The sequence below is a fragment of the Passer domesticus genome, chromosome 11 (genome assembly GCF_036417665.1).
Source record: "Passer domesticus isolate bPasDom1 chromosome 11, bPasDom1.hap1, whole genome shotgun sequence".
Lineage (NCBI taxonomy): Eukaryota > Metazoa > Chordata > Aves > Passeriformes > Passeridae > Passer > Passer domesticus.
The window spans coordinates 15,475,498-15,489,325 of NC_087484.1; the positions used below are offsets into that span (position 1 = coordinate 15,475,498).

Sequence of the window (13,828 nt, forward strand, 5' to 3'; positions counted from 1 at the left end):
AACCAGATACTGGGACGTTCAGAATTAGATCAGCAAGTACAGCATGAAGTAAAGAGGGAAAGAGAATCACAACCAGCATCAACCTACTCACCCTGACCCAGATAAAAACCCAGGAGGTAGCAAGGCAGAAACTGTGAGTTTCCGTAACTTAAATATATCATTAAAAGAAGAAAATGGGCCAAGTGCATATTGCATGTTATAATAAAGCCTTTACCTATATTTCTCTTCATACCATTGGTTTCCCTGAATCTGCACTCCACAGCTATTCCATCTGAGGGAAAACTGTTTTCCCAGAGTAATTATATTTACCATACATTAGGTTTTCCATACATTATTTACATTTGTAGTCCTACACTTTGAGAAATTACCTTCGTTTTCAGCTTTGACAGAAAGCAACAAAGAACACATCCCATTCAGTGCATATCTGGCACACAACAAAGTTAATCAGAAAGGTTTCTGGTTTAAAACTTAGCCTCCAGTAACATTTCATGCTTTCAAGAGTTCCAAGAAGGGGTCAAAGACTAAAAGAAAAATACATGTACCTGTTTTCCACAAAAGTTTAGCTTTTGTTTCACTTTATATTTGTTCACGTTTTGGGTTTTTTTTCTGTTTGTTTTTAGAGTTGGGCAAGTATGAAAGAACAGGCCTACTAAAAAACTTCTAATTAAGAAAAGAATCAGCAATATCCATTAAATTTTGCACAAACCCTGATAATCTGAGACTTCAGTTATTTCTATTCCAATGCTATGTATTTCAACTACCACATAAAGCTTTGCCATGTCATAACTATTTCACTGATAGAGATCTCCAGAGTGTGGGGAAAGGCGGATATAGGAGAGACAAAGGCCTTCTGCTTACACAACACATTGAGCCATACACTTCAGAAACTCCTGTTAGCACAGTTGTGCTAGTCAGGAAGAATAAAAATCCAGTCAGGCCAGCAAAGTTAAGTTCTTAAGCCTCCTGCTCTTGTGTGTGGTGAAGGCAGCAAGGCAAGGAAAAGCTCTCACAGGACACATCCTTGTGTTGATAGAAGCTGCACTTCAACCTAGGAAAAAGCACACCACTTGACCTACAACACTTCTGGAGATCCAGACATACCACTGCATAGGAAGATTACACTTGTCAGTCTAGTTTAAAAGCTCTAACAAGATAATACCTTTCAGTAGGCTGGTAAATGCCAAATTAGATTTCTTCTTCTCCCCATCCCTGCCAATGAAATATCTTCAGTTATGCACCAAATATAATGCTGGCAGTGAAAAGAACTGCACATTACCACACAACAAAACTATGTTCCAAAACATAACACCCTACAGGAACAAAGATTTGGAAACAGTTTCTTTATGTAAGCAAGTTATAGCTTTGTTTGGTAATCCTGCACTTCTGATGTCAATATTATTCATTAATCTCTGTAGGTTAAAAGAATTTTATACTGCCAGAGTACTGATTTCAAAAGCTGTTTCGGTCCAGAAGTTACAGTGGTTTCATGAGCAGAGTGAAGGCAGTAAATCCAGCTAACAAAGACATTGTTCTACACACAATCAGCTCCTGTATCTCTGTATCGTATTAGCAGAACCAGCAGTGTACTCCAAGGACACCTGACTGCACAGCTCACGCTGTCAGCACTCATCAGCTCCAGCTCAGGACTGCTCCTTCCACTCCAGGCTTTCCAGGCCACATTCCACAGTAAAGGAGATTCTAGGGAAGCATTCTGGTCTGGCCTAACACCAGCTCTGAACCAGACTCAGACTACTGCCAGTTCTGCAAGAGTGCAGGAAACGGGGACTTGCACAGGTGCTATTGAGAGTCAGGAAAATTGGCACCAAACCAAAATTCAGCACTATTAAAATAACTCCCAGCAGCTGAGCATACCCTCATGTATTCTACTCATTACCTTTGCCCCAGAGTAGCAGAGATTTTCTAAATCCAAGACCATCAAGATCTTTTTCTTCAACCACATGCATTATTAGAATGGGTTATTTGGAAAGGTTATAAAATACCTGTCATTTTTCAAATGGGTAGGAGAAAAATTAACTCTGTAACTAGTTTGCCTCATAATACTATTCTTCATCTTAGAAGAAAAGTTTCTGAATAAATATTCACAGCTATAATGGCAACAGAAGATTAGCACCACCTCCACTTTCTTCAAACAGCAAGTTCACTTCCTACTACCACTGCACAACTGAATCAGAGGCCGAACCAGCACTAGCACCACTTGAGGATGAGTATTCAAACAGACACATCTCCATATCACTCTCTCCTCGTTATTCCTAACGAGAAAATGTGAAAATACCTCACACTGCTCTTTATGAAGATAGCAAGGAGACAAAAAACCCTACCAGTGAGTCAGAACTGCCTTTATCCTTCAAAAGGATTTCCGAAGGCACTTGAGGAATGCCAGCTGGAAGATGCCTCCATTCTTGCTGCAGTGACCTAATGCCAACATTAGCAAAACTGGAGACTGGTCAGCTGTTTATACCTTCAGATGAGTAAGCAACACCAAAATATAGGTGCCTTCTAACACAGTATTAAGGATTGAAAACTCTGTTTGAAGCAGTAAAAACTCATTTAAAATAATGTTCAAGCTACCTGTGCCAGAAAGCCATTTCTTAGAATGTGTATATATGGGGAAGAAGATGGTGTCTCACCTAAGGAAGAGCTGCTCTGAATAATCTCTCCCTGAAGCAGTTGCTTTGCAGAAGCCTTTCAGTAACTGAATGTTTTACCCATGTGTGCCACAAAGAAGGCCATTTACAACAACTGGGGAAAGTTGGTATTTTAAATATTAAGTGTTTCGCATTTTTTTCTTTGTTTGGTTTGAGTGGTTGGGTTTTTTTAGAGGACTTCAACCTCATACAATAAACTGACCTTGTAAATACTCTTTGAAGGAGAGTGGAAAACTACTTCCTCTAAGAATAACTCAGCACCTTAACTACTTTATCTCAGGGACGTTTTCTTGCTATTTTACTTTGTATTCAGAACAAGATCCCTATTGTACAACCATGATCTACTCATCTGGAAGCAAGAAAGGTTATCAGAGAGGCCTTGCCTGTGTTACAGAAAGACTAAAACAACAAAGTTGGAAAGTATTTTAGAAGTTACAGAAAAATGGAAGTTAAACATGATAGATTGCCAAAAAAGTTGAGCTTCTTTTTATATGTATTGCTGTGGAATAGTTTTAATTGTTGATATTACAACATGGGACAATTCCATGTTTGAGAAGTCTTATTTTGGGCAATTTCCTTTCTTCATACACACACAAGAGCCTCCTACACTAGACAGTAAGCTAAGCAAAAAATCATTTTTTGTGAGGTGAGATTAATTTCCTCTGTCCAATACATTATCTTATCTGCAGATAAGTATTCCAAAGTCCAATACCAACAAGAGGAAGCAAAATGCCTATTTAACTACTGCAATATGAAGTACAACAACATGTTTAACTTTTAAACTTCTAACAGTGTTTAAAAAACCAATCATTTCTGTTCAATATTTGAGCCCTCCTTAAAGGTACCATTGGCACTTACAAGTGTCTATTCAGTTCTACTCAAGAATTAAAACAATAATCAACAACCTAAAACTAAACTCAGAAGGACATCTTTATTTATGAGGCAGCTCATTTAAATCATTGCAATTCTCTAATTAGAGTGCTACAGATGCAAAGACCTCTGCTTTTGAAAGAGTAGCACAGCAGAGGTCTGTGAATTTTTTTTTTAATGTCAATAATAAATTATGTATCAACTAAATCATTATGATTAGCAGACCAGTCATGGCTATAATGAGAAGGGCAACCACACTAATCAGTTGAGAAGGGATCACTTAAGGTTCCAGATCAGTGAAAACAAACTCATAGCACTCTCTAGACATAGCAAGTTTAGTAAAAAATGAAATTAAAACAATTACAGGGAGGGAGCTACAAACACGTTTTCCTTTACACTTTGTGAAGCTTAAAGCAAAGCTGAAGTTTACAATCTAATCTTATGGAAAGAGCCTCCAACACACTATTTATGTCAATTCACAGAAGATTCTTTATTAAATTTCCCTATGCAAAAAGTCAGTAACACTGACTTTTATACTGATTAATATACGCTCCATACATATACACACACATATGCAATGCTCTACAGTTTAAAAATCCCAACCAACCTAAGCCACCAAGAGCATTTTATAAAGTCTGGGAGAGTTCAGGCCTTGTTCTAGCTATGTCTAGAGTAATTGGCCACTATCAGTCATTTCAACAAATAACACGTTTACCAGGGCACAAAAAGAAATTACTACTTCTGTTTTCATTCTTCAACCTGACAGTTATGAATGGACCAACTTCTTTAAAGTTAAGTATCAGCATTTTACTGAATGATGGGATTTATCCCCACAAAGCTTCACAAAAGCACACTAATAAAACACATTCTAGCCTACAATCAATAGTTCTACTAAACAGGGTACAGATGCAATCAGTGTGAACAGAACCTTATCTAGTTTGAACAGAGGCAAAATCTGCCTCTAAAATCCTCAAGGCTACAGCACGTTATTAAAACACAAACTTCATCCTCAGACTGAAGTCAGCAATTGCCACATCCAGGACTTAACAGCTCCGTGTATTCCCACAGAGTCTATCCAACATTTACCTCAGATTTTTTCTTCTATTAAAAGGAACAAAAAGTCAGTATGCTAGAACTTGTCCTCTTCAAAGCTGCCACAAACTACTCACTAGATAACAATTTCTCCCTTACCTTCCTCTGTCCAAGAACATTCAATATGAATATACTTTAAAACACATATGCAAGTATATGGATATACTTTTATTAATTATAAATTAATTATTTATTGTTAGTAGTATTATTTTATTAAGTATTAAAACTACTAGAAGACTTTCTGACACCAAGTGTGAAGAAATACAGCTACAAGCTGTACTTTTGTATTTATTTTTGGCAGAGTACACTCTTTCAGGAAATACTGCTGCAGTCAGTTTCAAGTTCTGAGCTTACAGGAAAAAAAAAGGTAGCTGCATATTGCCTTATGCAAAATCAAAAGAAAACCCAAATCAGAAATACTGATCATGTGAGTCTGGACTGTCTGGGTTGGGCAGTAACATTATGATGATCAGCTACCCAATGAAACAAGCTCTTCAGAAGCCTCATTTCAAACAATGTTGGCTTCAAAAGATTTCTGTCTAGCTTTTGCCAAAAAACCAACCCAAACAAAAAACCCAAAGTTTTCTTTAAGTAGTGTTTTTAACTTTAGTATTAATGTGCCAAACCCACTTTATTTTCCAAATAATACTTACTTCATTTCCATGTTTCTGCAGAAATTCTATTTCCTGTTGTGTGAACGTAGTCATTGAAATCGACTTCACTCTGTGGGGTGGATTCAAGCCCCGCCTGAAAGAAGAAAGAGGTATTCAGCATTTCAGAAATTTGTCATCATACAATCACGTTTAATGCTACAGCTAGAAGTCAGTCAGTTTCAAAATCAGGAGCCATCTCTGTACAGCTCATTCTTGGTACTGCCATACAACTTAAGGCTGTGTAAGCTCTTCTCAAAGTAACACTCAGTATACAAAGCCGAATAACAGAACTTCAGGGGAGACCAATATTCACAATCACTCATGCAAAGTCACTCAGGCACTTTCTATGCAAATTTAAGAAAAAAAATTATACTTTTTTTTTTTTTAATCCTAATCTGCTTCACCCTTGCCTCTACCTTTTGTCTCTCACTCTTGGGTTTCTTGGTTGTAGTTTCCTTTCTCTCCAACTCCTTCCTCACTTGGATCTCTTATTACAACTTCTACACAGTAACTAGATTTCTTCAAGCTAAATTGCCCAGCTCAGTATTTTTGTCTTCCCTTAACCTACATTTCCTGTTTCCTCACAGCATCTTTTTATAGTTTGCTTTTTGCCCCTGCACTCACAGGGGCTTACTCCTCTTCCTGAACACTACAGAAGTAACGCAATAAAAGCAATAAAAGGCACTGGTTTTATCATGCTCTCAAACAAGAGATACCATAGCTAATGCCACAGCTCCAAACGTGAGCAGCTCTGCCTGAAGCCCAGATTGGCAGCACTCTCACATCCACAGCAGGGCCAGCAGAACACCAGGCATTTGTGCTGCCACAGCCTGACACTGTCAAACCCAGCTCAGTCACAGCCTGCAAGCACAGAGAGGAAACATGCTGAGCAACAGCACCAGGGAAGAAAAAGCTTGCTTTCTTTTCCAACTCCTTCTTTAAATACATGCTAGCTACTGCTTTTGCCCACAACTGCTTTCAATCAAACCCAAGCTGTGCTTTGCCCAATGGATGCAAGAACATCCCATCCTATATGTGCCAAGCACTGGAGTCACTCACCCAGGGGCCAGTTTAACACTCAGGTTAATCAGGCCTGCATTTCTGATATATCATCTTAAAAAACAATTCATAAACATTAACCATGAGATACCAAAGCACACAAAAAGCTTTCCGGGGATGCAATACAGGCCTAACAAACCACTAAGAAAATCAACTGATTGTTTATATTTATCCCTACATTTTTAATTCTAAATTTGGTTCAGATAGCTTTCAAGAATTAAAAAAAATCCACTAACATCTGATTTAGGACAGCCAGCAGTTTTCTTCAAACTCCATGATTATCCCAAGAACATTAGCTATAAATTAAATTGTTATCCATCAGAACAGCCTATGACAAAAATTTGATATTCTGAATATTAACATTATATTCAGCTTTGGCAGAAAAATTTTAGCACTTCAAGTTTTCCAAGTAAGTCTAATGGGAAAAATACGGTTATGCATTTAGCTTGGAAATTCACCTTCACACCTAAATTCAAGTGTACCTGTAAGACAATTCTGATCCTATGTTAAACAACTCCACATTTTTAATCATAAGTTGAATAGGTTAGAACATTAAGCAGTAACATTATCCTAAGTTTCATCAGACAAATTCTAAGTTCTCAAACAAATTTGAGATAATCACTGTTTGAAACACTTGGATAAACAATTAATTGTATTTTGCAAAGAAATGCAGGCATTTTGAATACCTTAAAAGCAGAAGTCATTTACAAACCTACAGGCATATAAAATTAGTTTTACAGAATACCATTTGCTTCAGCAAACTTTTGAAATCAGAGCAGCTGATATTAGACTCCACAGCACCTTAACAAGGTAGAAGTTTCACTGAAGTTGGTGAAAGAGGTTTTATGGTATTTGATTAAACTGTCTTCTCTCAAAATATTTAAATTTCTTGGTAAATTAAAGTTACTAATTTAACATCTTTCATCTAGCTGTATCATCAATACAAATAAACTACATTTATTAAAATACTACATTATTATCTAAGGTTTTTTTTTTAAGTAAATACTCATTTTAATATGATATAATTTAAAAGAAACCTGTAGGAGTTCTATGCAGTTAAAATTCATTGTTTCAGAGCTGGTGCTAGGATTAGGTTTTGCTTATTTTTGGCTTTTAAAAGCAACACCTTCTCAGTCTGTGCATGCAAGTAATTACATTTCACTAAATGGCACTTTTAGCATCACATATTGAGTGACAGCATAGAAACAAATTTGGCATCCACGTGGCATTTCACACAGATCTGCTCCATCAAATGTTATATGACAATTACTGTCCCTTGCTTTTACAGTAAGTTTAAAAGCAGTTCTGTCTGCCTTAGTCTGTTCAATTTACTCTCCTCCTAGTAATTACAACAGCAGCACAGTTAGGTAGTTGTAAACTATTTAGTGGCTATTTAGAAGCCAGAGCTATTCACTAACACATTCACATGTTTCTTAGCACAGCCAGTATATCTCAACTTTCCCACTAGCTCCTGCTGGAAATTCCTTTTGCAGTAAGTACAGTTTGAGTGCTCTGTTGTACCTGCGTTTCCAATTTCAAGGCACTGCACAAGTTCTTTAAGGCTTACCTACTCCACACTGCTCTACCAGGGCTCTTCAGAGCATTTACAGCAGCAAACACTGACATCCTCAGTACCTTCAGCTCTGTTAAGCAGCAATATTAAACATGGTTGAGGCCTAGATAAGATTTTGTTAAATCTCACCAGAGACTTCCTCCGCGCCTCTCTCTCCAGTGAAGAGTTCAGACATATAAGGTTTCCTGGTATACACACTATATCCACATGGGGTAAGAGGAATTCACATTTCTCTTACACCATCCTGCTAAAAGAAGCAAGACATCCCCCCCTAAAGATCCGATCACCACACAGAGGTGTCAGATGTCTGGCAGGATGAAAGAGAGCATGGCACCAAGTCGGTGGTCCAGGAGTATTGGAAATTCTGAACAAAACTTTAACAGCCATAATCCAAAGTAAACTATAAAGCTGCAATACTGTACATTCAAGTATTTATGTCCATTGAATATGGCAAAGGATGCAGGGAACCTATGTCAAGCTTCCTCTTATGCTAAAGCAGTCTAAGAAGTCAGCCTGGAACAAGGAATTCAAGACAAGAAGCTGCACACAAACACAGCCCAAGCATTATTTTCCTTAGATAAATTACTTTGATTTTACCATTAGAACAGCAAACTTTTTTATGATTTCTAACTAACATCCATGAATTGCCTGGAATTTCCCTAAAACAGAGCAGTTGTGCAATTTTTGAAAGAGGATTCAAGGACCAACCCTTCCTTACCTTACAGAGACTATTTAATGACCCAAATGATTCACAAACACCTCATCTACATATGGGGGAAGCTTACTGGGAGACAGCCAAGTACAATTATCCCTTATGAGGAATTAACAAACCTCCTTTTTCATAGGAAAAATGTTTCTTTCCTTGTATTTGACAAGTGTTCCACACAGTTCTAATGCTTTACAGTATTCCCTATTAACAGGGGACAGAATGGATTACAGTCCCTTAGTGCAAATTATCCATGACTAAATTTAAATTGACCCTGAACAAGCATTTGCAACCTGCCCCTGTGCAGCAGTACCAGTCACTCCCTTCCCTACAACAGGGCTCCTGGGGAAGGCAGCAACCAAACGCTACCTCAGCACTTAAACCAGACTGCAGCTCTCTCCTCCCAAGAGGCCCTGGAGAAGGATGACAGAGTAAGACAATTCTGCCATCTGCACTTATCCAGCACACCAGAGCTAGAACATCCCACACAGAGATCCCACTCATCACTGCCAACTTCTTCACGCTCAGCAACGATTATTTCTGTGGAAGAGCACTGTGACCAGAGATTCCAGCCTGGAGAGTCTCCTGCACTGACCCTCACTGAGTCACAGCTCAGCGTAGGGGCAGCTTCAGAGAATATGAGACCTCTGTTCTCCAGAGGGCATTGTTAAACTGGGGCTCTCACAAACAAAGGAAGCTTTAAGGCCACTGACACAGGATTCTGCAGTCTGGCAGTTGAAACATTAAACATTCAAAACACAGTCAACAAGCAGTGGATATTTGTTTCTAACATAATTTAGCGGCAAATTATAGTTGAACTTGTGATTGTTGGCAGAGCAGCCGACTGCAAAGGCTAGGGCTGGGAGGGGAGAAAAATGTGAAGAGTGAGCTGTGGCAGAACAGAGGGTCCCTTTCGTGGGAGGAACGGTGGGCAGACGGCTGCTCAACACTGCTCATGTCCCCTGGATCAGATTTTAACACCACCTCGCACCTAAGCCAGCAAAATCTGATCCCCTAAAATGCAGGAAGTTAATGAGGCAAGTCAAATACCAAGCCATCATAGAGCACCCCACACGCCCAGATGTCCAGAAAACAAGCACCAGAAAACTCAGTGTCACTGCATTCATTATTATTTCTGTGCTACTGTAATTAGCAAAAAGGAATATAAGCAGCACTGGCCACTCCTGATACTTGTAGACCTCCCTGGAGACCCTCCGCCATCTCACAAGCTCATTTATTTTTAATGGCAGACGACTCATACACACATTTTGAAGCAGAGTTAAGGTTAATTTAGGATTTTTCTTAACAAATAACAGAACATTCTTTCTGAACTGCACAGTGTTCACTGTGGTATAGACACATTTCCTTTGCTCTCCTGCCTTGCAACTGAACACAAGAAATATAGTAACACAGAAAATATCCTTAAAATACATATATATACACAAAGAGAGACCCAGAACACATGGAGTCATTTTCCAAACATGCTCCAAAGGAAAAAAAAGACTGAAAAGTCATGATAACTCAATCACCTTCACTCTAGCACTGTTTATTTAGACTATTTTAATTTCTGCTAAACTTATTCTAGGGAAAGAACAATCACTTATCACCCCTGCACAGAGATGTTACAGTTTGTTACTATTCTATCAGCAACCAAATACTTCTGTCTGGCTGATACAGAAGTCCCCTACCCATGAAAATTTTAAATTTAAAATTGTAACTAGGAGCATTACAAGCAGCCAGAAGAAGGCCAACAGTTGTAAAAAATTAGCATAAAAGGGCTTTACCATTTCTCAAAGTATCTATTATGTTCTAAACATTCCTTGTTGCTGAACAAGAGACTTCCTAAGTAAGTTGGGAGGGAGTTAAGAGGGCAGCGAAAGGATAGGAGTGCCTTAATTATCACATCAGCAGATACAAAAACGAGTCAATATTAAAAAAATATATATATAATAGAAAACATGTGCAAGCAGACTGTTAAACAGGGATATTTTCCGTTGGTGAACTGAAAAACATGTTCTTTTTATCAAAGTTGGGAGCGGGCTGACTCGAGTGCTACAGAAGTACTTGAAAGCAGAGATGCACAGACAGCTGAGATACAAGGCAGAGAGGCATTTGATAAGACAAAGGGAAGGATGTCACTGTCAGCAGGCCACATGGGAGCATCCAGGAAAACAATAGTCATAGCTACCAACACAACCCTTTGAATCAAAGGACTTCTGTCAAACCAAAATAATCTCCCTGCCAACATTTCCCAAGATGCAGGTTTGCTGTAATAAAGAGAAATCTTCCTGTGGTGTATGACTGTAATCTTGACCTGAGCACACTGCTCCTCCAGAGCACCTCCTCCTGCTCTCAGGCACAAATTGTGTATAATTCCAGACATCCTAGATTCTTGTACAACACCAAAAAGTTGAGTTACCTTGTGTGATGCTAGCACACTTTTTTTGCCCACATGAAGAATTTAAACACAGGGGACTAGTGGAACTATTTTAAGAGGGAGCTAATTGACACCACTGTGCATGAACTTTCTGCTACATGCACCATTTTGCACAGCAGAACTTCTGCTCTGGTGAGCCTGATCTGACCTGGTCACTTAAACCCCAGGTACTACGGAAAAAACCTCCTGTCATCCACACTTCTGACTTGACAAGACTCATCTTCAGCATTAAGTCAGAAACAGATCTTTTTAGCAAAGCCACTAGTTCTGTCACTGTTTTTAGCAGCATATGAAAAAGCTAGATACATTGTTTTGGGAAACAGTAGAGGGAACTGTAGGTTTTTAAACCTAAATCTAGTAATACATAGCATCATTCTTTTGATACACATGAAATACTTAAAGGAAATTCAGGATGGATCCAGAATTAGATTTTGGATGTGACTAGACAGTCCTTGCCATGACAATGAATAGACACTTCAGAAAACTAGTAAAAAAAGTTATACTACAGTTTAAAAGAGCTTAGAGTTAACTGTTTCTAGAATAACATGCTTATTTAAGATGATACTGATGTTAGCAATCACTTTTAATTGAGAAACCTTTCTGAAGGAGACTTTTTAATCTACTAGTATTTTAATCTTGCATTGGGCACTTCATACTTGAAAAAACTAGTCTACTTGACTCCAAGAATGCTTCCTGTACCAGATTAGAAAAAAAAAATTAAACCAAGAAGCAATGCAAGTCATTCACATAGCATATAAACAAGATAAAGTACCAAGATTATTAAAATCTTACAGTAAAGCAAGTGCTATGAGGCAGAACACAAACAGCCAATTAGAACTACAAAAGCAGCAGTACTTGTATATTTGCTACTATGTTGTTTGTTCCCAAGTCGTTTCCCTACACCATGACATTCTACAGTGAAAAGCATTTGGAAATAAACAAGTTGTTTGAAGAACTGTTCGGACAGAGTGTTAAAAATAAGTTTCTAGTTATGAAACAGACATGACCTACACTGAGTCTCATCACTAACAAATAAACACACCACTGGCTAGGTCATAAGGTGTTAACCAATGCATATGATCCTGCACACACAACTTATGGCAGTTTTTCCAAGTTGACATGAAAGAATGAGTCCAATTTGATTTTAGAGGGAAACTTTAAGTCCTCTTAATAATCATTTACTCCAGCTGTAAGTGTAGGTGTTACTAGCTGTAAGAACCAAACGTCGTTTGTGGTTGCTTTTTTGCAGCAAGACAAAAACACTGCATATTTAGAATGAAAAAACCACTTGCATTTCACTGGAATACCGATACATTAACCACGTTTTTGCAGATAGCCTTCCTCCTTTAAGCATGGTAACATCCAAATGATGGCCAACACCAAGTGGCAGCTGTCCCCTGCTTATGAGCTGCTTCACTGCCTGTACATGCTTTTGGTTGCTGTAAATTGGACTGTGTGAGTTGTCCATACCTCCCAGCCAACAGATAAAAGGAACAAACCCTTCTGAACCCACACTAAGCATCTCAGCAGCACTCAGAATATACTTGTCTATTAAGGTTAAGAAGCCTGAAAAATAAAGAGAAACACTCCCATGGTATAGCTTTACCACACTTTCAGTTTAACCCAGTAAAGAACATGTGCAACCATTAAATAAGCTCAGTGCAGTAGCTTAAAATAGCTTCACATGCCAGCACAAATAACAGTTTGCTAAGAGAGCAAACAATAGCCAGAGCTGGCTGATGGAGTGGCATGTTTGTGGGAAAAACTAGGGTCTCTTTTCAATTTCACAACCTAAATGTATTTTCTGTATTTGCATCAAGTCTGTTCAGAAGCCTACATAAAGTAGAAGAACTCCAAGTCTAATTAGCTATTAGTATAAAAGGCAGTTTGTTCCATGTAAATTCAGCAAAGAACTAATATATTTGCTTTGCATTTCAACATAATTACCAACTCTGTTCTAAAACACAAGACCTTACTTGGAAGGGCTGTTTGGGGAAGTAAGGAGACAGAAATTAGTTCAGGCTCCTGAATGACTTTTAGAAACACCAATCTGTATCCTCTGACATACTATTTATTACTTCTTTGGTTACTGTGATTCTGCTCCATTCCATTAGCACAATGCTACAGAATCACATAAAAGCAAACAGATACAGCTAAGGAGATGGCAGCACTGAAGACAGCAGGGTCTTTCTCCCAAATTATGGATATGTGACTGAAATTCACAACTGACTCACCTCAACTCTTAGTTTCATACACACTATCTCTGGGAAGGATGGGTGGAAAAGGGAGGAGTAGTGGGAAGGCCCATACAGGAATGAGGAACAGGAAAAATGCAATCACTTTATCAGCACCAATCCCTTTCCAAGGTTTATATATATAGTTTGCAGGAAATAGTCGATATAAAGTCAAAAAACCCCAACCAGCTTGTACTTTTCTGATCAAGTCTCTTAAACCATTGGGCCTGGAGTTTATAGACTGAGACAGAGCTTAAAGGGCTGTCTTACAAACTACCACCAAGCAGAACTCGATGCACATAAAGCTATGCTGGTGGTTTAACTGAACGTTTAAGTAGTATCTGTAAACGCATTCACGGCAGGGTTAGTGCCCCGCATCTTCAAGGCTGTCATGACAGTGAACTGCTAAGCCACGTGCCCCTTGCCTTCCCACAAGTATTGTCGTACGCTTGCTTCATTAACCGCCCCTCCAACACGTCCGTGGGGTGGTGGCGCTCGGGCGGCCCGTGCGCGCTCCCGCTGCGTGCCTGAAGCCTCC

At 38.7% G+C, this 13,828-nt stretch overlaps 1 protein-coding gene across 10 annotated transcripts in view; it reads right to left on the reverse strand.

Moving 5' to 3' along the window:
* Positions 1 to 13,828, reverse strand: part of AGFG1 (ArfGAP with FG repeats 1) — a 35,616-nt gene that overhangs the window by 21,058 nt on the left and 730 nt on the right. For 9 of the 10 annotated variants that reach the window (XM_064385910.1, XM_064385908.1, XM_064385907.1 and 6 more), the window contains exon 2: positions 5,282 to 5,375. In XM_064385910.1, coding sequence (XP_064241980.1) covers positions 5,282 to 5,375 — 94 coding nt within the window. Of the gene's footprint in view, positions 1 to 5,281; positions 5,376 to 7,907; positions 7,984 to 13,560; positions 13,692 to 13,828 lie in introns of those variants that run through there. The other variant, XM_064385906.1, reaches the window with a different exon arrangement.